The following is a 25,244-nucleotide window of genomic DNA, read 5'->3' on the forward strand; positions in this document are numbered from 1 at the left end:
GTATACTAGGCAGAAGCTGAAATATTCTTGATTGGTCAGTACAAGAAGGAATACAGGGAGAAGGCAGGAGATTGGGGCTGAGAGGAAAATTGGATCTGCCATGATGAAATAGTGAAGCAGACATGATGGGCCAAATGGCCTAATTCTACTCCTTTGTGTTATGGTCTTATGCATATAACCTTAGCCTAAAAACGTGACAATTTACAATGACAAATTAACCTCTCATTCAGTATGCCTTTGGACTGTAGGAGGAAACCAGAGCACTCAGAGGAAATCCACACAATCACAGATACACACAAACTTTTTACAGATAGTGGTGTAACTGTCACAGAGACATGTTTTATTGAGATGTTTATTTTGTATGTTTTTGTCATAAATTCATGATGATTTTATCATCTTAAAATATTTTTGTGAGGTTTTATTTAATGTAGAGTGTAACGAGTCACATGACCAGAGTTTAATAAAAGCATGACTGTGGTATTATGAGTCAGAACCAACATGGAAGCAGAGAAAGACATATGGCCCTAAAATAACCTTTTTCTGCATGTGGTCCAAGAGGTGCACACAGTAATTGTTTTATTTGTTTTATATTGTGTATAATGTTGTTTATGAGCTTTTATATGATACATGTGATACGTTTTTAGTGATTTAGTTGATTTCAGCACACTTCTGTTGTGCTAATGTGTTTGGGCCTGTTTATCAGTGGACACTAGCTTGAGAGACTTTAAAAGACTGAGAGATGTATGTTTCAAACCTTTTATGACCTATATTTTCTTGAGGTTTTCACGGTGTCTTCTGAAGAAAGAGAGAGAGAAATAAAAATAAATCTTCAAGAACATCTGTATGTTGCGTGGCCATTATTCCTTTGGACTGGTGCAGTTACAGTGAAAACTTACTGCTGCTCCTTGAGCCGAGCCAGTTCCGCCAATCGCACTCCTCGAGCCGAGCCGACAGAGATAGGAACTGCTAATTCCACATTTAACAGTTTAAACCTGCTGTTAGTTTCTATTGTTTGCTGCATTCCTCTCGCTTGTCCAAGCATGGGTGGAGCTTTCGAACATTACATATTGTGGTTTAATTAACCTGAGTTACAATATCAGAGGACATCCATTTGAGTATAACTGTTTCAGAGAATCAAACCCAGGAAATCTTCACGGTAAAGAAAGTTAATGGCAAAAATGCTGGAGCGTAAGCAACAAAAGGCTTCTCAGAGGGAGAGTAAATTCATCAAGCTATATGAAACCTGGAAAGAACAAGTTAGAGCTACACATACCAAACTTAAGGATGAGTGCTCCAACCAAGACTTAGGTAACATGATGGATGCTGTTGAAGGGCTGGAGACACAAGTGAGAGATGTGTATGAAAATATACAATCTCAGTCGGCACCTTCTACTGAGATTAGAAGAAAGATGGATTCCTGCATAGCAGTAACAACAAATTTGATGGGGCTAATGAAAGTACGTATGAGTGAAGTCGGGCAAGAGGAGTTTGACGCTAAGGCAGAAGTCGCAAGACAAAAAGTATGCCCAGTCGATACTTGGGACTACAATCTCCAGATCCACTGTTCGTAGCCACCTTGCAAGCTGCTTATCAGAACAGCAAAGTATTACAGTAAAAAGAGCAGAGTGTGCTGCCCAATTTGCTGCAGAGCAGGCCGAAATGGCGATGGAGGACGCTATCACTGTACAAAGGCAAGAACTTAAAGGACTGGAAAATCATAGAGATCTTCAAGTAATAGCCGCAAAGCTGAAGCTGACTTAGAGGAAAATAGAACAGCAAGCAGTGAGCCGACTAATTGTCCTCCAATACCTTGTAAAGAAATTAAAGGGGAACAAACATGTAAGAACAATAACAATGAACAAATAAACAACGCTAACAATGAAGCATCGTTAGTACAAGCCCTACATGACACAATGGTTCTCACCAGACTTCCTACACCCGAGCCCTCAGGGGACCCACTTGGGTTCTTAGGTTGGTGTACAAGTTTCAAGGCATTGATAGAACAGCAATGTACAAATCCAGCTGACAGGTTGTTCTACCTACAAAAATACATCAGTGGTGAGGCACGATCTGTATTGGAAGGAAGCTTCTACAGAAAGGTTGATGAAGCCTACGACCAGGCACGGGAGGCTTTTTGAATGCTCGGTACGGTCACCCCTTAGTAATCCAGCGCATATTTAGAGAAAAACTGAATAACTGGCCAAAGGTTGGCTCAGGGGAGTCAGTTAAATTGAGACAATTCAGCGATTTTCTGACAGCCTGCAGCAATGCCATGCCATACATCAAAGGGCTTCAGGTGTTAAATGACTGCAAAGAGAATCAAAAGATACTCCAAAAACTCCCTGATTGGGTGACCTCTCGCTGGAATTATCACGTCACAAAGCAGTTGCGAAAAATAGGGGAATTCCCTGATTTCAAGGAGTTTGCAGATTTTGTGGCACAAGAAGCAGAAATTGCATGCGATCCTGGAACGTCCTTTCATGGCTTGGAGCCGACTGAAGAAAAGCCATCTAGAGACATGAAGCGCACAAGGGCTAACATGTTCATTACAAATAAGAAAGCTTCGGATAAATCAAGCACAGTGATGGAAATATTCAGTGCCGTAGAGAACAGCTCAAATGATTCAAACGGATCCAAGAAGATAAACATTTTTATCTTCAAACCCAGTCACATGCATGTGCTGTGGAGAAAGCAACTCCATCCACAGATGTCAGAAGCTCGCCAATAAGATTGTGGAGGACAAGAGAAGGTTCATATTGGACAATAACCTGTGTTTTGGCTGTCTTAGGAGAGGACAGAATTCAAAGGACTGTAAGAGCAAAGTTACTTGTGGCATATGTAAGAAGCATCATCCAACACCACTTCCTGAAGACCATCCTTCTGCTGCAGCAGACACATCTTCTCATGTTATGCAAGCGGAAGAAGACACATCTTCCCTTTCTTGCAGTGTAGACAGAGGTGATGGTGGGAGCACATACATGATAGTGCCTGTATGGATTTCTTCAATCACCACTCCTAAAACAGAGACCCTAGTGTACGCCCTACTGGACACACAGAGTAGCAACGCCTTTGTAGATCAAGATGTATGTGAGAAGATGGGGGCAGGATTAGAGCCACTATGATGGGAAAAGATTCCATTGCTCAGAGTGGAAGAGTTAGTGGACTTAGAGTTTTAGGGTTTTCCTCACTAAGTTTCATTCCCTTGCCACCTGCCTTTACCAGAGATTCCATCCCATTTGAACATTCTTACCACTGAAATGGCCAAAAGGGTTGAAACGTCTGAATAGAATAGCACTGGAAACACCAGAGTCGATGGATTGCGAGGTTGGACCCCTGATAGGCTACGACTGTGTGAGAGCATTGGCACCACAACAAGTCATCAGGTAACAGGAGCCGTATGCCGTCTAGACTGACCTGGGTTGGAGCATTGTCGGCAGCTCACCATAGGTCGCAACGTCAACTCCAGAGCTTCTGGTGGGTGATGCTGAAGTCAAAACGACACAAGTACTACATCAAAGGTGGTAAAAGAGGACAATTCCTTGGAGGGACTTAAACGGTTCTCAAAATGGCATACTAGGAAAGAGACCCCAAACAGCAAAACCCATAAATGTCGAAGACAGGCCAGTCTTGTGCTTGTAAAATTGGCACAAGGGATGCTTTCAAAGAGGAAATGTGAATGCTGAGTCATGGCAAACTGCCACACAGACATCCATTGTTCCAGTATTGCAAGATGGTGCTCTCAGAGTGGGATGGTGATTAAAGAAGGTTTCTTTACCTCGTGACTTGAAGCATCCAGTAATCCTACCAAGAGGTGGTGTGGTCACACATCTGATCCTAGATTACTACCATGGAAACACTCAGCACCAAGGCAGAGGACAAACACTTAATGAACTGAGATGAAATGGTTAATGGGTTGTTGGTTGTAGCCAAGTTGTGGCAAACTATGTTAAACAGTGTGTTACCTGCAGGAAAGCTCGCAGGCCAACAGAAACGCAAAAGATGGCTAACTGTTTTGATCCCTCGCCACCATTCTCATACGGTGGGATGGATTGTTTTGAACCATTTCACACTAAGCAAGCTCATAAAGAGTACAAGAAATACGGTCTCATATTCACCTGTCTGTCCTCGAGGGCAATTCAAAAAGAAATGTTGGAAGATCTATCAACTGATGCCTTCATAAATGTTTTACAGTTTTTTTATAGCTATCTGTGGAATTGTAAGACAAATCAGATCGGATCAAGGGACGAACTTCGTTGGGGCGATAAATGAACTGACAAAAGCCTTAAAGAAAGTGGACAAAGACAGACTGACGGCTTACCTGGCTGAAAAACAATGTGACTTCACCATGAACGTACCTGATGCCAGTCACGTGGGAAGTGTCTGGGAATGGCAGATCAGGACAGTTAGGAGTGTCCTAAGCTGGGTCCTCTCACAGAGCATAGGAAGATTAGATGATGCTTCTTTGAGAACCTTTTGCAGCCAAACAATTATAAACAGCTGCCCATTCACCACTGACAGTATCAATGATCCCAAATGCCTAGATCCATGTACCTCAAACCATTTACTTTACCATGAAAACCTCAGTCCTGCTGCCTTCACCAGGAAAATTTATAGCAGAAGATCTGTATCCCAGGAAAATGTGGTGCAAAGTGCAATATCTGACAGAGCAGTTCTGGAATAGATGGAAGAAGGAGTATCTAGTAAACATCACGTTCAGACAGCGCTGGCACTCTTCAAGACAAAATGTGAAGATTAGAGCTATTTTCATTGTAGAAGAAGAAGGGATTCCTCATAGTGAATGGAGACTTGGAAGAGTGCTTGATATTTGTGAAGATTATGATAGACTGGTGTGAAGAGCCACAATACAATTAGGAAATAAAAAGCTAGGAAAAGAGGGTCAACAACTCATTAATCCATCCATTCTTGAACATCCTATTCATAAATTAGTTGTCCTTGTAGAAAACAACTAAAATGCATTTCAATGGAACTAATTTCTAAACACCTACCTGTGTGGAGAGTTTAAAGTATCAGTCTTGATCTTAGAATTTGTTACAAATACCTGAATGTTGTGTGGCCGTTATTTCATTGAATTGGTTGTGGTACCTTGGTCCAGGGTATTTTATAAAAAGTAAACTATAGATGTTAATTGGAAAATTTTCTGTTTCCTGGCACACAATATTTATTTAAATCTGATTACAGCTTGAACTTCATTAATTCCTCTCTTTTGTGTATTGAGTTGCCAGAATTTGAAGATTAGAAAAATGTTGGGAATGTTGGATTGGAAATTTGTTATAATCTGGAACATTTTGTTTACATTCCTGATTGAAGGCAAAGTTGTTGTTGTTAAGATTGCTGACATTTTCTCAGATTCTTTTTGCATCTGTTATAAGACCACATACCTAAAGATTCTTGGATAGCCTTATAAAAATAGGTGAAACCATTTTGAATATAGAATCCAGATGTGTAATTGATATTTCTTTGTAAATTGGGCTTGGAAAAAGGGCATTCCCCATATGTTACTGTTTGCGCATACTCCTGGATCCTTCGAAAGATGTCATGAAAATTCAGCAACTGCACTGTACTGTGAATTGTAAGATGGACTTTATTTACAATTTAGTTTAAGAAATGCAATGTAGCATGCAATAATCTAATCCCCCACCCTATTGATTTAAAATTCTATGCCATTATCTTTATATTAAATAACAGAGATTGATTTCATCCGTAATTATACACTTCACTGAATCAACACAACCAAAGAAATTAGAAAACACATTTGCTCATCTTCCTACACAGTCACATCCAGTCCTTTGGAGGATAGATATCCTTTTAATCTTGCTGTAATAATTTGGTGTTTCTACACAGAATACTGAAGATTCTTTGATATAATTCTAAAGGACTTGACTTGCTACTTTCAGTGATTCATACCATCCAAATTGCTGGATTATTATTGGGTATGATATGAAATATGAAGACTTTGTTATTTGTTCTTTGGAGGACTGTCTGTACAGTACTATGCAAAAAACGTTATCTATATATATACAGCACGATAATATACAGGCATGGTGTTACAGTTTCTCTTACTGACATCACTGAAGAGTCTCCTTAACTTTTGCATCTCTTCTATAGACTTACTTAGCTTCATGGTATTTAGTAAAAGGATCTGGCATTATTAGTCTCCCAACTTCTGTTACTCTAATCACTCCAGGGCGTGCTTTACTATCAATACGTGTAGCATTGCTTTCAGCTACATTTCTATTCTGCTGTATAGCCATGACAATTAGCATGACAATTGTTAATGTGCATCATTTAACTGTAGGTTTTGGTCATTGTTCATTTTCCATTATCCTACGGATTACATGGAGTAAAACCATGTTCATTCGCACACTTAAAAGTTTGCAATGCAAGAACTGTTCATTCCTAACCTAAGTCAGCATCCTTCCTGCTAGTCCCAGCTGCCAGGTTCGCCATATAACACTCCAAGCTCTTCCCTCTCCAGGTACATATCAAATCCCTCTTAAATATTATGGTTATGTAAAGAAGCTACCTTGCCACTCTTATGTCTCTCCCATCTTTTCCTCAGTTCTCTCTAGAATTGGACTCCCAACCCTAGGGAAAAGACTGTGATTGTCCCTCTTATCCATACCCCTCTTGATTTCATAAACATCTATGAGGTCATGCTTCATTCTCCTGTATGCCAGGAAATAAAGATCAACTGTGGCCAACCTCTCCCTATACCACAGGCTCTCTGACCCAGGCCACGTCCTTGCAAATCTCTTCTGCATTCTCTCCAGCTTGACAATGGCTTTCCTATAAAGGGGTGACCAAAATCATACCTGGTGCTTCAAGTGTGGCCTCACCAATAATTTATATAACTGCAACATAACGCCCCTAAATGCCTTCTTTGCTGCCCTCTCTACGTGGACGACCATTTTCAGAGAACTCTGCACTTGTATTCCCAGGCTCTGCTATTCCACAACACCGATCACTGTCCTGACATTTTTTATGTCTCCTACTCCTGTTTAATTGTCCAAATGCATCACCTCATGCTTATCAATTTGAAATCCATTTGCCATTCATCAGCCCATCTCCATAACTGATCAAGATCTCTGTGCAGTTCATTGTAACCTGTTTCACTGGCACCAAGACCCCACTGTTTCAATATCATCATCAAACTTCGTAATTGTGCCAGGAACATTCACACTTAGATGAACAATGAATAGCAGAGGTCCTAGCACCGATCACTATGGCACCTCAAAAATAACATAACAGCCATCCTGTCAGAGAACTGGTCTTCAACCATCACCCTCTGCTTCCTATCATCAACTCTGAATCTGCTTCATTAGCTCACCCTGAATTTCATGAGACCTAAACTTACAGGTCAGGCTGCCAGGCAAGACCTGGTCCAAGTCCTTATAGACAATATCCACCGTCCTACCTTCAGTTATCTCCTCAGTTATCTTTTTTTTAAATGACTTTGAAAGGTTCATCAGACATGACCCCCCCCTACCCCCCCACACACACACAAAAAAGCATGTCGAGTATGTCTGATCAGGCCTTGACTATCCAAGTTGTAGGTTTATTTATTGATATATGTTATGTTATAAATGTGAGACAGTCTTCAGACGCTGAAAACCCAAAGCAGCCCATGCAAAATGCTGGAGGAACTCAGCAGGCCAGGCAGCATCTGTGGAAATTAATAGATAGTTGATGTCTTGGGCTGAGACTTTTCTTCAGGATTGAGATGGAAGGGGAAAGATGCCTGAATAAAATGGTGGGGGGAGGGGAAGGAGGCTCGCTGGAAGGTGACAGGTGAAGCCAGGTGGGTGGGAAGGGTATGTTATGTAAGTGATGATGTCGAATCAGCAAAGTTTTTTGCCTGGAAGTATATCCCCTGTTAGAAATGCTATTGTCATGGCAGATCTTGTACAGTCTCCAAAACTATCAAAGGCCGAGTACAAAAGATTAAAGAGATTGTTTAAAATATTTAGCATCTGTAACTGAGCTTGGAGTTTTTGAGCAGTAACTTTTCCAGTGAAATGAGTTTGCTTTACCTTATGTTTTGCAACAAAAGAAATCTGATGTCTAATTCAGTTTATTCACCCTTCTGCAAGTTGGAACTCATTTTAACTGTACATGTTGCTCAAGTATATACTCCACATGTTTTTGCCCAGCACATAAGCTGCACAGCAGTTCAATGATGCATCTCTGCAGCAGGTTAATCTTGACCTCAGGTACTATCTGCACATTTGTACATTTTTTTGTGTGCATTTCCTCCAGGTGCTCTGATTTGCTTCCACAATCAAAAATGTGCAGAATAGTAAATTAATTGGCCATGGTAAATTGACCCTGGTGTAGTTGAGTGGTAGAACCTAGGGGGAGTTGATGGGAATGTTGGATGAATAAGTAATTGGATTAATGTAGAATTACTATAAATCGGAGATTGATGATTGGCATTGACTCTGTTAGCCAAATGAGCTGTTTCTGTGCTTAATTTCTCAATAACTTAGTTTCAGATCCCTTGTGCTTGGATCTAATCATTGTACCACAGCTAAGTAGAACTCACAAATTTTAGAAACAGTTGACATTACTTGCTTTACTTTACTAATTGGAAGGGAAGCAGTTTTTTTTGTGGCATTAGTTGAATCTATCAGATACCGCCCCTCCCCCCCCCCCCCCCCCCCCGCCCCAGCATCAAGCATGTTATCAGATCAGTGGTAGCCTTTGCATTACTAAAGCTGAGCAAGCTGCTCACCTTGGAAATGGCAGTGTCACTATACCTTGCTCAGTGCTGAGCACAATTACTCGGGATGGATTCTTGCCACACTAGAATATTGAAATAGGTTGTTAGTTTCACGTGAATTAGGCCCTTCGGTCCACTGTGTCTGCTTTGACTGTGAGCCACACATTTAAACCAAACAAATATTCAAAGATTCAAAGTACACTTATTATCCAGGAATATATGCAAATATACAACCCTGATACTCTTCTTCCCACAAACAGCCACGAAACACCATGTACCTCGTTCAAAGAAAACATCCACACAAAAGAAGAACAAACCGCGCAAACAGAAAAAATTGAGCGGAAACTCGCAGAATGTAAAACATCAAACCACAGAGTCCTTGAAACTGTCCAGGAATGTCAGTTCAATTCAGTGCCCTGTCACTTGTTGACTGCAAGCCACAGATCCAGTCCACCCTGATCAAAATAACACAAAGTAGCAATAATAATTAAACACATAATACATGAAAAAATTGAAATTAAAGTCAACTGCTTTTAATCCTTCATTATTTCCATTCACCTACATTTTCTCAATGCACTGTAGATTCTACCATATTAGGGGCTATTTACAGCAGCCAATTATTCTAACAATTTGCATGTGTTTGGAATATGAGAGGAAATCAGAGCACCTACAAGAAATCTACATGATCATAGGGAGAATGTGCAAATTCCCCATGCACTACACCCAAGGTGAGGATTGAACTGCTGTTACCATCACTTTGAGGCAGCAGCTCTGCTAGCTATACCACAGTTCCATCCAAATGTCAGACTCTGAAGCAGACAATGCCTTATTAAAATCTGGTCATTCCACAGTTTTTTACTTGCTAAACTGGTAAATGGCTTTGATTAGGAGGGGGAATAAAAGCTTATAATTTTATTTCAACTAAACAGAGCTGACATTCTGTTCAAAAGCTGTTAGTCAGAGGTTATGCCCATTTGGACTGTAAAAGGAGTGAAATGTTCTGATTAAATAGTTGCTATGTACAAGTAATGATTAGGTATTGTTGAATAAGTTTAATTATGAGACACATCATTACATTTTTATTAACATTATCATTTTATTTATATTGAATGGCCACTGCAATAAAATTAATAACAGAAATATTGCAAATGCTGAAAATCTGAAATAAAAACAGAAGTATTACAGACACTCAGGTCAGGTGGCATTTGTTTCAGATCAAAGATTCAAGTTCATAATGGGAAGAGAGAGGATGTTATTTTTAATTTGTCGATAGCTGGTGAGAGGATGCACAGGACAAAGAGAATGGTGAGGCCATGGTTGCCATGGTGATGAGCTGTAGGTGAAGATTTCTGGTTGATTGATTCATGAGAATGGTTGGAGAAAACTCAAACAAAGAAATGACAAAGTTATCTAATTGCAGAGCAGGTCATGCTCTGTTAGTGGAAGGAGAAAAACTGACCTAGTCTTACAAAAGGATGTTCTACAGGAGAACCAGCAAACCCTGATACAAAAAGAGAAAACAAAGTACTTGAAGTGGTTGAAATCAACTTGGGAAGGCTGCAATATGAGCAACTGCAAGATGCGTTACATTTCCAGAAGCTGACTTAGGTTTCATTATAACAAATACAAGGTGGCTACAGACAGGTTAGAGTAGGACTGAGATAGGGAATTAAATTGGTTCTAGATCACCGCTGTGGTTACTATTTTTGTGTATGGTTTCTCCAAGGTAGGGAAGGTCACAATGTGAACAGTAGATTGAAGCAACTGTACATGAATCACTAGTTCATTTTGAAACACTTTTCAGGCCCCTGAATGATGGAAAGAGAAAAGGTAAGAAGGGCAGGTGGTGTATCTTTTGTCATTGAATGAATAAGTGCTGTGAGAAGGGGATTGGTTGGTGGAAAAGGAAGAATTTGCCAGGAAACTAGAAGGGATGATTCACTCAGAATGCAATAAGGTGCCAGAAATTGCAGACCATGGTTCTTTGGACATAGACACTATCCCCACTCTTTGTGAGGTGAGAATAAAAGGGTGAGAGCAGAGATGCAGGAAATAGATTAAATGTTGTTAAGTGCTCTGTCAATTATCCTGGACCTTGCAATACCGGCATAGCATCAATTATGTAGGAAAGCGTGAAGTCTAACTAAGTCCGAAGCTTCCCTAGCTGGAGCTATTGCATTTGCCAGCAGAACTGTCAAAGTTTCATGATCAACCTGTCATAAACAACTTTTCAGTGTGCATCTGTTTAACAGCTTCAGATTGACCTTGGACTGCTGAGTAAACAATGTCTCTGGGCATTAAACTCTGCTGCTGTTCCTATCCTTTCAACCAGATTTATACTTTTGAACATTAAATACTTCAAATACAACAATGCGATGAATGTTTATTTTGCAGTACAGGTCCAGAATCCCTTATCCAAAATTCTGAAAACCAAAAAGCTCCAAAAAATGAAGTATTTTTCGCCAACAGCTGACGTCACTCAGGTGTGATGTGGCAGCACTAGCAGAGGCCGCCAGACGTCAGTGGTGTCTCAGCGCTCGTACTGGTTACACGTGCATTTGCTGTTCGCTGATATTTTGTGTTCACTGTTGACTTTGTGTTTAATTTCACTGTGAAAATGTCAAAAAGAGCTGCAGATACCCCTATGGGTAACAGTGAGAAAAAGAGAAGGAAGCATCTATTATTATCAATAATAATGCAGGAAGTGGAGTTATTGCAGAAGCTTGATCATGGTGTGCCTGTGTGGCATCTTACTGAGGAATATGATGTTGGAACTACCACTGTATATGATTTAAAGAAACAGAAAGACAAGTTACTGAGGTTTTATAGTGACAGTGACATTCTACGTTTATCCCAATAAGTCATTTACCATGTGTTTGATTCAGTTCATTTGAAGCTGTATATTTTTATGTTTTATTATATGTTTTTGTTGTAAATAAAATATTTTTCTTGTCAATATTCCCTAAACAATACAGTATAACAACTACTTACATAGCATTTACATTGTATTAGGTATTATAAGTAATCTAGAGAGGATTTAAAGTATACGGGAGGATGTGCGTAGGTCTGGATCTCCGCCAGGTCCTAAAGTCCACCCTTAAATAAGGGACTGCAGCATACATGTTTTTTAATATCCACAGGGGGTCCTGGAACCAATAAGGAGGGATCATGAAATCTGAAAAGTTCTGAATTCCGAAATGCAACTGGCCCAAATGATTTTGGATAAGGGATTGTGGACCTGTACTTATTATTCCTATGTAGTACTAAAATCCTTGACAATTCATTTTAACAATTCAAAATATCTATAGAAATTCACTGCATTTATTTGCAATAGTTATCGCCAAGAAACTGGATTTTTTTAAAAAAAGCTTGTCTACTTTCCGAGATATAACCCAGACAAAATAACTTATGTCTGAAGATTCACCACACACCATTTATATTTAAAACAATTTAATTTACAGTGTAATTATTCAAGTATATTTTCACATGCTTAATTTTATTTCAGCATAACTTCTGATTTGAAGGAAAAATAAGCACAAACCTAAATAAGGGGTTGGTGAGTTTGCATATGTTAGAATTTCCAGCTATTTTCCCTTTTATTTCTGAATGGATAACTGAAAAGTGGTGACAGAACTCAATTTTTCACAATAAACAGAGACTAAAACAGTATCAGCTCATTTCTTTTACTTTATGATTGATATTCAATACCATATTATTTATCCTCTCTTTGGTTTAATTTTTTTTTCTACAGAGAAGAAGCCATGATCTCTGCTTCCTTTGACAGCCTTGAGGTCCTTCTTGATTCTTTTGGTCCTGTAAGAGATTGCACCAAGGATAATGGGGGCTGCAGCAGAAACTTCTGCTGCATCTCTGATCGCAAGCTTGATTCAAGTGGTTGTGTGGTAAGTGGAGTTAATTTATTATTCTGCCATAAATTTTATCATGACCTTGTTCATGATCGTGATGGTGTTTATCATGAATCTCTAGAACAAAAGGCAGTTTGAGAGAGTAAAGGATGTCATACAATCTTTGTTCTGTCATCCTTTCCATTTAGCTCCTATTGTAAAAAGAACAATTCTGGACTGTAAATTTTGCATTGTTTTCAAATGTTTAATTTATTTTCTATTTCTGCCAGCAGTTCTGGAATGTAAGCTTACAATTAGTAGGTTTTGGCAGATCTGTTCCAAAGGTGCACAGTTATAAACTCTCCCTTTACATCAACATACTGTATACCTTGGTACATTATTTGCTAGTCAATAGTATTTCAGTCTGTCACTATCTCACTGCAGATGCTGCCTGTCTTGCTGGGCCTCACCAGCATTTTCTATTTTCATTTCAAATTTCTAGTGTCCGCAGTGATTAGTGTAGACTGCTTGGGAAATTGATTTAATTTTATCACATATATCCTGGTACAGTGGTAAAAACAGCTTTGCATGTCATCCAAGTTGATCTTTTCATGAAATCAATAAATTGAGGTCGTACAATAGGAAAAAACAGCAAAGTCCAGAATAAAGGTACAGTGCAGGCTGATAATAAGGTGCAATGCCATGACAAGATAGATTTCAATGGAAAGAAGGCTGGCAACTAGAGGTGTTGGATTCAAATCTTATGTATTTCAGTTTGGTGTTTGCAAGCCAAATACTGGACAGACGTCATTTCCACCTTTCCCCAACCACCTACACTCACTATAAATGAACTACTTCTAATTTTCTGTTATCCTTTCTGAAGGTTATTTTCCAGGTTGCATCTACCTGTGGACTCTCACTCAAGTGGACACTCTTTGTGTATGTGTCTTGGCAGGGTGTTTATCTGTGTTGGGCAGCAGAAGTGGCATCTCAAATCAAAGCTGGCAGAAAATGCTGAATTTATGATTAATTCCAGGACCCAGGCTGAAAATTCTCCAATTGAATCTATAATTTAGTAATCTCAATCATTGTGCACCCATTAAGTCCCTGTGTGAAATTGACGAATGATAATTTGCCAGATTTGCAGAGTTTGGTGTAACAAGTTATGTCTCCACAACACACACATATGCTGGTGTATGCCAAAGGGTTAGTAAAATAGTTTGATAGCTTTTTGCGCCGAATCTATTCCAGAAAGATGAATGCCTACAACAATCACTTGATGAAATTCAGCAACTTGGAAACCAGAATTTCTTACTTGTTCCTCACCACTAACCTGGTTAGCAAAGAGAGTAAAACCAGTTTACAACAGTATGGGTGTAGTTTCATGCAAGTTATGTCTCTTGTATTTTTTATATGACTTGGGTTTCAAACAAAACTCTCAGGAAGCATATGTTGCAGATTGCCACATGTCATTTGAAAATATCTTGTTTTTGTCTTTTGTAATTTGAAGCTCCATAGAATTGTACATTTAAACTGTTTATTCTGCTAGTAATTTTTTTTGCCTTAGTAAGCAGCTTGCTTTTTGGTAGAAGTAAATATTCAGCTTTTAGATGTGGAAATTAAAATGTTAATGAGAGATCACTTTGTTTTAAGCTCAATATCCAAAACAACAAATAAGAAATTAGACCTTATAGGAAGGATCCAGTTAATATTGACAAGCTCTTTGTTTAATGCTATACCACATCCATAGCTGTGTTACATGCCAAAGGTGAAGGTAAATGGAGGCTTAATCCATAGAGTTTTGAATAGGGGATGACCTCTTTCCAACACAAGAGAAAATCTTTGAGAGCTTGACATGGTAGATACAGAAAGGATGTTGCCTCTAGCTAAGGAGTTAAGAACTAAAAAAAACACCACTCTCAAAATAAAGCCTAGATCATTTAGGTCTGAAATATTGAGATATTTCTTCACAAGACTGTGAATCTTTGGAATTTGGTATCCTAATTAGCTGTGGAGGTTCAGGCATTAATTTGCTAAGCAATGTGATACTTGAGTTTTAAGAGTGAAGGACTTGTTCTGGAATTTGGGTGGCTTGTGGATCTTGGTCTTGAAATCCTGGAAATACTCGGAACATTTGGACAAAATCTAGGCATCAGCTGCAAAGTAGCAAGTAACATTTATCCCACAAAATATTAGAGTCATTTGCAAAAATCAGAAACAGATTTAATATCATTAATATTTAAGTATGCAGATGATACTAAGATAGGTGGCGTTGTGAATGATGAAGTAGGTTTTCAAAGCTTGCAGGGAAATTTAGGCCAGTTACAGGTGTGGGCTGAACGATGGCAGATGGAGTTTAATGCTGATAAGTGTGAGGTGCTACGTTTTGGTAGGACTAATCAATATAGGACAGACATGGTAAATGGTAGGGCATTGGAGAATGCAGTAGGACAGAGTGATCTAGGAATAATGGTGCATTGTTCCCTGAATGTGGAATCTCATGTGGATAGGGTGGTGAAGAAAGCTTTTGATATGCCGGCCTTTATAATTCAGAGCATTGAGTATAGGAATTGGGATGTAATGTTAAAATTGTACAAGGCATTGGTGAGGCCAAATTTGAAGTATTGTGTCACCAAATTATAGGAAAGATGTCAACGAAATAGAGAGAGTATAGAGGAGATTTATTGGAATGTTACCTGGGGTTCAGCACCTAAATTACAGAGAAAGGTTGAACAAGTTAGGTTTTTATTCTTTGGAGCCTAGAAGGTTGAGGGGGGACTTGATAGAGGTATTTAAAATTATGAGGGGGATAGATAGAGTTGACATGGATAGGCTTTTTCCATTGAGAGTAGGGGAGATTCAAACAAGAGGACATAGTTGAGAGTTAGGGGCCAAAAGTTTAGGGGTAACATGAGGGGGTACTTCTTTATTCAGAGAGTGGTAGCTGTGTGGAATGAGCTTCCAGTAGAAGTAGTAGAGGCAGGTTCAATTTTGTCATTTAAAAAAAAGGATAGGTATATGGACAGGAAAGGAATGGAGGGTTATGGGCTGAGCGCAGGTAGGTGAGACTAGGTGAGAGTAAGCATTCAGCAAGGACTAGAAGGGCCAAGATGGCCTGTTTCTGTGCTGTAATTGTTATATGGTTATATGGTTATCACTGGAATATGTCATGAAATTCATTAACTTCACGGCAGCAGAACATGATAAATAAATATAGAGAAAAAACTGAATTATGGTAAATATATGTATAAAATGGTTAAAATAAGTATTGCAAAATAAAAAGACATAAAAAAGTAGTGAGGTAGTGTTCATGAGTTCAATGTACATTTAGAAATCGGATGGCAGAGGGAAAGGAGCTGTTCCTGAATTGCTGAGTGTGTGCCTTTGGGTTTCTGTACCTCTCTCCCAATGGTAGCAACAAGAAGAGGGCATAACCTGGGTTGTAGAAGGCCATAATGATTGATGCTGCCTCCTAAGACACTACTCATTGAAGATGTTTTGGATACGATGTAGACTAGTTCCCATGATCGAGCTGACAAATTTTACAAATTTCTGCAACTTACTTCAATCTTGTGCAGTAGCCCTGCCCATATCAGACGACAAGTGCAGCCAATCAGAATGCTCTCCATGGTACATTTGTAGAAGCTTCTGAGTGTTTTAGTATAAACATTGTCTTGCTTTCTTTGTAGTTGCATTAATATGTTGAGCCCAGATTAGTCCTCAGAGATATTGATGCCCAAAAATTTGAAATTGCTCACTTAGACATGAGGAAATCTTCAGATGCTGGAAATTCAAGCAACACACACAAAATGCTGGTGGAATGCAGCAGGCCAGGCAACATCTGTAAGCAGAAGCACAGTCAACATTTCAGGTCAAGACCCTTCGTCAGGACTTAACTCTTCCCATTTCTGATCCTTCTATGAGGATTGGTTTGTGTTCCCTTGTCTTACCCTTTCTAAAGTCTGCAATCAGCTTTTTGGTCTTGCTGACGTTGGGTGCAAGGTTGTTGCTGCAAAACCACTCAGCTAACTGATATATCTCAATATTGCTAGAGGGTCTAACTACCCACCCTTGGTGTTCAAAGTAATTACTTTCCATATCTAACCCAGCATCAACATCTTGGGGGACACTATTGACCATAAACTCAAATTGCCACACAAATACTTGGTTACAGGTACAGGGCAGAGGTGAGTGAGTCACCTGCTGATATCATAATATTGTTTCACCTTCTACAAGACACAGTTGAGAAGAGTAGATTCCTTTTGCCCAGATGTGTGCAGTTAATATGCTAAGCTGTATGCCATCCAATACCAAGCAGGTATTCTATCCACCACTCTAATTCCTTCAGTCATCACACCCTAGTTACCAACTGGGTTATTTCCGAAGCCCACAATTTCTGAACATTAAGAATGATAAAAGTAGTGCGTGTAAGAGAATGCTACAACCTGTGCCTCTCCTCCATATGCCAGACTCGACTGGTTTGTAACCATATATTACAAATTTCAGTTTTCTTTCTTCCCTTTTGCTGGTTCTACATCCTGGAGTTTCATTCTGCAGGACACTGAAGGTGCTTGCACCAGGACAAGAGCAGTTTATGAATGAGGTTCACCGCCGCATTCTAAATGAGATCAGGAATTGTTTGTGACTGCTGCAGTGCCAGAAATAATCACCTCATGAAAGATGAATGAATAGTTGAATAATACGTGACTAATGAGCGCAATTATTTCATAAATTAAGTGACGGGGCTTACAGAATTTTGTTCTTGTGTGTTCTGTGTTTGGGCTGTTCACTTTTCTGAAATGTTGATGTTGCTAATGAATCAATGTAGTTTATCTATTTCAATTTAATCCTCAATTCTGAGTCTACTCCTGCACAAAAACACGATGTGTTAGATAACTTGTGCTCCCTACTCTCCTGTTCTCAAACACCTGAATGGTTAGATGAAACACGTTAATTGACTTGTGTAACTGAACAGTTTGAATCAATAACCTTATGACTGTCTTGATAAACAAATCTTGCGAAGGCTTGTTTTTGCATCTGCTGTGAAGAGACTACTTGAAGAGGTGAGCTATAAAAAGGGTCTTCGGATCATCAAAGCTGAATCATAAAATCTGACAAGGCTGGTGTGACAGCTAAGTAACTTGCCAATCTTTATATGTTATTTTAAAAGATAAGATTTGTTGCCATCAATTAACCAGTCTGTTTAATATCTGAGAACAAATTTTGCTGCCAATCACAGCTTAATAATAAGGTTTCTAGGATATTTTTGAATTTGTAAGTCTTGAGCATACAAGGGAGACTAAATTGCTGAACACACCTACTCTACCTTTCCATTCTTTATTACTTCAGGACTTAGCCACACATGTCAGAGGAAGTGTCATCTTTGTGTTTTTTCATGTCTATTTTCAGTATCTACAACACGATGGTGTAGTGTTTAGCACAACACAGTGATGCAGGATTGATCCCGGCCGCTGCCTGGGAGGAGTTTGTACATTCTCCCTGTGACTGTGTGGTCTCCTCCCACAGTCTAAGACCTACCAGTTGGTAGATTGATTTGTCGTTGTAAATTGTCTTGTGATTGGGCTAGGATTAAAACGGGGGTTGCTGGGCAGTGCAGCACACAGGGTCAGAAAGGCATACTTCACAGTGTATCTCAATAAAATATTCTTAAAAATCCAATAAAAGTGTGACATTCCTGGAGATATTCCTGACTGAACACTTCCAAATGGCTTTCTAATATTGGAAGAGAAGTTAATGTTTATTTTGACAAGCTCTGTGGCACTAATAGCCTCAAAATGTGGATAGCTTTAGTGTCCTTACATTCAAGTTTGCTGGTATGTTTTCAACCACTTTGTTTTTGGACCATCTGAGGATTCCATTTTTAATGAACAGTGTCAGCTTAGGTCCATTTTCAAAGCATTAGTCAGTAGAGAGAATGGACGGGCAGTAAAACCTGGTGAAATTAAGAAGAATCAGCGAAACAATTGGTTTATTTCTCAGAAAAAGCCAGAGGGTGATGAATCTGGAATTCATTACCACTGACAGCTGCAGCGGCCAAGTGATTGGGCATATTTAATGTGGAGATTGATAGGTTCTTGATTTGTAAGGGTTTCGAAAATTACAGGGAAAAGACAGCAGAACAGGGTTGAGAGTGAAAAAAATGAGTTATGATCAAATGGCGAAGCAGACTCAATGGGTTGAATGGCCTAATTCAGCTCCTATGCCTTAAGGTCTTATACCAACTGGATCGATTGTGTTCTATCCTATCTTACCCTTGAGTACTGCTTCATCACTGAATTAAAAATAAAATTATATTTAAACAGAACATTATCGAAAAACTAGAGATCTCATAGTGACTTTGAATTACAGTCAGTATTGTTATCAGGACACACAAAGGTCCACATGGGAGATGTAATTTCCAACCATCCCCAACAAGTTAAATGAGCAAAAAAGATATTTCAGAGTACTTTGCTGAGAGATGAAAGTGGGCCAGGTTGCTGAACACTGCGTCCTTTGAAAAATCTTGAGTTATCTTCAAGTCAGGCTGAGTTGGAGCCTTGATTTAGTATCAGTGTTGAAATGGTCCAACATTTCAACATTTCAGCATTCATGCATGACCATAGGCCTGAACTTATGAAATCATCTTTTGCTTTACAGCCTTGTATTTTGTGGATGAGAATACTGACTTTAACAAAAACATTGGCTAGTGAAAATTTCTGTCAGATATTTGCTGTTTTGTTGGTCTTCTGATGTTTTGCCTTTTGGGTTTGTTAAGGCATACCAAAAAGTCCTGAAAATTGAGGGATAGAGTTTTTTTTTAAATTTCTCTTTTGCATTGACTTCTGTTTGTACTCAAATGGTGCCAGGAATAAAAGAGAACAGAATTTCAGAGATTAGCACTGTTTCATGGATTGAAATTGTGTGAATGCTGACTGTGATTTATGCTGTCACATGTTTGTGAACTTTAGCTCATGAGGTATACCATTCTTCAAGTTTTAAAAGGAAACTACAAATTAAACTTAAAACACTTTGTCTCTGTTTTCCCCAATGCACTACATTAATCCCCAATTTTCCAGATAATTCTAAATGTTTACCTGAACAAATGAGAATCTTAAAGTATTGCAATTAAAGTAATGACACAACATACAAAAATGAAACAATTGAAATGTGCCTTATTATCCTCAGCTCCTTTCCTGTTACGTGAGAAAATCTGCAGATGCTGGAAATTCAAGCAACACACACAAAATGCTGGTGGAAAGCAGCAGGCCAGGCAGCATCTATAGGAAGAAATACATTTGACGTTTCGGGCCAAGATCCTTTGTCAGGAGGCCTAACGAAGGGTCTCGGCCCGAAACATTGACTGTACTTCTTCCAATAGATGATGCCTGGCCTGCGGTGTTCCATTGAAAGAGCTTAACTTGTTTTGGCACAGTGTGAAATTCCACAGGACACTGACTGGTACCAAATGTGCACAGAGACATTTGTGTAGCAACTTGGGCAGAAAAGCTGTGAAGAATAATGTTTACAATACTAAACCTATCCTTTTTTAGCATTTGTTGTTTCCAAGTCATCTTGTATATTAAAAATGTTCCATTTGTCTGACCTCTGTTACTGGTTCAAACTCACAGAAGATTAATTATTTTCCACCAGAACTTTACAGTTTTGAGAACATGGAGTTTAATCATTCTGTGAAAGCAGTAATGTCACATTTGAAATGTACACAGATATTAATATATTGCCCCCCATTGTGTTACAGGGTAGATTGCCTTGTATATACCCAATGTTTGTTCACTCTGACAATCCTACAATGTACCAAATGAATGAATATTAAATTCCAAAGCAATGTAATTTAAAGTAGAATGACAACATTATGCTGTAAAATTGTTCTTGAAAAAATGGTTTATTTTAACAGTGGGTTTGTTTTCAGATTCAATCAGTTGCCCATTGTTACTGATGTAGCTTGTTTTATGTTCTGCTTGCCTCTGGCACAATTGTTAATTTCTGCCAAAATTGTTCTGAAATTGTCAGAAATATTTTTTACTGAAATATCAAAACAAAGCACTGTGATTTTAATTCAGCAACATTTGATTCTGCTGTTGAAACAGGTAAAAACACTCCATTCAATTTTGGAGAACATTTTATCTTTGAAAGCAACAGCAAATTTGTGAATAAGATGCCACAACTTGTGTATTCATAGGTGTCAACAAAGCATGATTGAAATAATCTACCAAGTTCCTTTCTATGCTGCACCATTTCAAGGAAAGGATAATAGATATGTTCAGGAGTGCGCAGCTTTGAGTACAAAGGTTGGGATTGTGGTCTGGAGGGGGTCAGAACTAATCCTCACCAAGGTTTAAAGTTGTGAGGTTGTTACAGAAGTGGCTATCAGATCAGGATCAGAGAAAATAATGCATTAGAGCTTAAAGATGAAGAGAGGTTGTCAGGTCATAGTGAGCAGGGTTCTGCTTGGGGAGGGTGGCAGTGCCAGAAAAGTACAGGTGATTAATGAAGTTTTGAAGGGTCTTCTGAGCTAGGTTCTCTATTCCAAGCTGCATCTGCTCAAAGAAATCCTCTTTAAACGGTGCTGCTCCCCTCCTTTCTTCAGCAACCTTTCAGCTGATCATTGCGTTTGGAATGACAACATTAAATCTGTTTCCATCTGAGGTAAGAAAATGCGGTAATCATAAATGCAATCCCATCAGAAATCCAGTGTGGCATAGTTCAATCAAGAAATTATCATAATCACATTTGCTTTGAAGAAGAAAATTAGATTATTTTATTGCCATGTGCTGCAAAGAGCAGTACTGAGCTTCTAAATTTGTGTGCTGTTTCTGCTCTTTATTGTCTAGTATGTCACATCTGTTCCATTGATGGATGGCTCCAATTGTGCCCATTCTTGTTGTTTACACTTAACATGATGTTTGGAATCAGCTACTGGTGCATTACACTTGTGCAGACTAGGCAGAATCGGCTTTTATGTCTTTAACTTTATCAGAAGGAATGATAATTTGTGCCCTCACACTAAAGACTGGTTCAGCATCTTGCCAAAATTCAGTATGGAAGAATGGGCTGGAAATTAAGCTTATAGGTCATATTGTCCTCTTCCCAATGTAGGTAAGTGAGATCACTTCCCTGAGAACAGGTTTAATGGTACAAATTTAAAAACTGACATCATTTGATAAAGAAGGAAAGGAAAGGCAGAACTAAATTGCTGGGTTTCGTTTTATTGAAAGCTGCTTGTAATAATTATATAGTACCACCTTAAATTTATATTACAGTGACAACCCTTCTGATACTTAATGACTTGATATTGTTATAGTTTTAGTTCTCTGTGAAGAGCAAACAAGTTACAAAAAGCAAGCCCAGATTCTGCATATCCATGGCTTGTCAGCAAGCTAGTAATTAGTCTGGATACTGTGGCGAAAATATTATTCACATTCATGGTGGTGACTTCATCCATAAATATAGCATCTTATGTTACCTTATGCACATCATCAAGAAAAGGTTATTGTTATGGTGTGAGAGGAATCATTTCATCAAACTGAAATACCATTTCAGTTCATTTGCATTGTAAATTTGTTTTGGAAAATGTTCTGGATAACTTATTTGGTGTGTTATTCAATATTCCTGGATCTCTTTCACTGGCAATCAAAGGAGGAAAACTGAATGAGAAGCCTTCATAATGCCTTGGGTAATCATTGGAACTGAATGTGCTCTGCTGACCCATAAGGGAGCTTCTCCCTGTGCAATTTTGTTAATAAGCAACAAAAGAGTTGCTACATTCCCAGTAATTTCCTCTTCATTTCTAAAATGGTTCCCTACTTCTTTTCTATTGAAATGTTTCTCTTCACATTTATTGGCACAATAATTGTCATTAGATCATTGAACTTTGATTTGTCAATCATATTTACTAGATTTTGTTTGGCATTATCTCCTCTGGCTGTTGCCCACTCTGGGACATTTCATCAGCATTAATTCCTGAATGTCTGAACGCTCATATTTGTTACTCACAATTCTTGATTTGCAAAGCCTTCAATGTGACACTTCTTACTAATTTTGCTGAACTGTTCTCACATCTGGCCCACGATTAGAACTTCAAGGATTCACTTTTATGCTAAGTATCATGGGGATTACAGCCCAGAAAGAGGCTAATCCTGTGAACACCAAATCTGCACTAACCCTTTCTCTTCTCTCCACATTCTGGGCTGCATATAGATTATGAGTTTTAATAGGCTTGTTTTGCTTATTGACCCAAAGTGAATAACTGAGACTCAGCATTATAAGACCGTAAGATATCGGAGCTGAACTAGGTGTTTGGCTCATTGAGTCTGCTCCATCATTTCATCATGGCTGACCCACTTTCCATCTCAGCTCCAGTCTCCTGCCTTCACCCCATATCCATTCATGCTCTGACTAATCAAGAATTATCAACTTCTGCCTTAAATATTCTCAATCACTTGGCCTCCACAGCCACCTGTGGCAATGAATTCCACAGATTCACCACTCCCTGGCTAAAGAGGCTCCTTCTCATCCTCCTTCTAAAAGGATGCCCCTCTGTTCTGAAGCTGTGTCCTCTGGTCTTAGACTCCCCCACCATAGGTAACATCGTCTCCACGTCCCAACAAGGGCTTTCAACATTTTATAGGCTTTAATGAGGTTGTCACAGCTCATTCCTTTGAACTAGAGTTTCCAGAGTTATCAAATGCTCTTCATAAGCCTTTCAATCCCAGAATCATTTTCGTGGACCTCCTTTGAACCCACTCTAAAGTCAGCAAATCCATTTCACAACTTTCACTGATTCTCATTCATCTAGCCTGCTTGTTATTTCTTCAAAGAATTCCAGTAGGTTTGTCAGTCAAGATTTTCCCTTGACTACGACCTATTTTATCATGTGCCTCCAAGTACCCTGAAACCACATCTTTAACAATCAATTCCAACATCTTCCCAATCACAGAGGTCAGATTAACAGACCTATAATTTCTTTTTTTCTGTCTCTCTTCCTTCTTGAACAGTGGAGTGATATTTGCAATTTTCCATTCCTCTGCGACCATGCCAGGGTCAATTGATTCTTAAAGATAATTACTAATGCCTCCACGGTCTCTTCAGTGACCTTTTTCTGAACCCTGGCAAGTACACCATCTGGTTCAGGTGACATCTACCTTCAAGCATTTCCATTTCCCAAGAACCCTCTCCCTAGTAATGGCAACGTTACACAATCCTGCCCCCTACTCTCTCGAATTTCTGGCATACTGCTCGTGTCTTCCACAATGCAGACTGACACAAAATATTTATTCAGCTCATCAGCCATTTCCTTTTCCCCCATTACTAATTCTCCAACATAATTTTCCAGTAGTCTGATATTTATTCTCTTTTACTCTTTATGTATCTGAAGAAACTTTTAGCATCTTCTTTAATATTTTTGGCTAGCTTACATTCACATTCCATCTTTTCCTTAGTGTCTTTTTTTTTTGGTTACCTTCTTTTAGTTTTTAAAAGTTTTCCAATTCTTTAGCTTCCCATTAATTTTTGCTCATTTATATCCCCTCTTTTTGACTTTTATGTTGGCTCTTCTTTTGTTAGCAACAGTTGTGTCCTTTGCTTTTAGAATGATTCTTCTTCTTTGGGATATATATATATATATATATATATATATATATCCTTCCACATTTCTTCCAGAAACTTAACCATTGCTGCTCTGCCAGCATCCCTGCCAGTGTTCTTTTCCAATTAGTTTTGGCCAGTTTCTCTCTCATGCCCCTGTAATTCCCTTTACTCTACTGTAATACTGATACATGTGATTTAAGCTTCTTCCTCTCAAATTGCAGGGTGAATTCCATCTTATTATGATCACTGGTCCCTAAGGGTTCTTTTACCTTAAGCTCTCTAATCAATCAGTTCATTGCACAACACCCAAACCAGAATAGCTAATCCCCTAGTGGGCTCAATCATGAGCTGCTCTACATTGCCATCTCGCATGCATTCCCCCTCTGGGGTTCTAGTACCAACATGATTTTCCCAATTTACCTGCACATTGAAAATCCCCATGACTGTTATACCATTGCCCTTTTGGCATACATTTTCTATCTTCCATTGTAATTTGTGGACCACATCTTTAGTGCGGTTTGTATATAATTCTCATCGGGGTCTTTTTATCCTTGTGGTTCCTTAGCTCTACCCACAACAAATTAACACCTTCTGACCCTATAACACCTCCTTCTAATGGTTTGCCAACAGAGCCGAACCACACCACCCTCTCTGCCTACCTGTTTGTCCTTTCAATACTTGTGTATCCTTGGATGTTAAGCTCCCGGTTATAATCTTCTTTCAGCAACAATTTAGTGACGCCCACAGCATCATTCATGCCAATCTCCAACTGAGCTATCTTTTATCTTATTTTGCACACTGCACACATTCAAATATAACACCTTAATTCCTGTATTTACCCTTTTCAATTTTGCCCACCTTTTACTTGGCAACTCATGCAGTTGACTGCACTTTTGCCCCATGATCAGCCACTCTTGCTTGCAGTTTCTCTACCTCTGTTTGTAAACCAACCACCTCATCCTCAGTCCTATCACTCTGATTCCCATCCACCGGCCAAATTATTGTTGGATATTCTGCTTAAAATAAAATACATATGGTTTGTATTAAGACACAGT

The 25,244-nt window shown here is 38.9% G+C and overlaps 1 protein-coding gene across 1 annotated transcript in view; it reads left to right on the forward strand.

Moving 5' to 3' along the window:
- astn1 (astrotactin 1) overlaps window positions 1–25,244 on the forward strand; it is a 2,712,832-nt gene that overhangs the window by 1,720,619 nt on the left and 966,969 nt on the right. The window contains exon 11 of the mRNA XM_059984849.1: window positions 12,492–12,642. Coding sequence (XP_059840832.1) covers window positions 12,492–12,642 — 151 coding nt within the window. The remainder of the gene's footprint in view (window positions 1–12,491; window positions 12,643–25,244) is intronic.

The sequence above is a fragment of the Hypanus sabinus genome, chromosome 11, assembly GCF_030144855.1.
Source record: "Hypanus sabinus isolate sHypSab1 chromosome 11, sHypSab1.hap1, whole genome shotgun sequence".
Classification (NCBI taxonomy): Eukaryota; Metazoa; Chordata; class Chondrichthyes; order Myliobatiformes; family Dasyatidae; genus Hypanus; species Hypanus sabinus.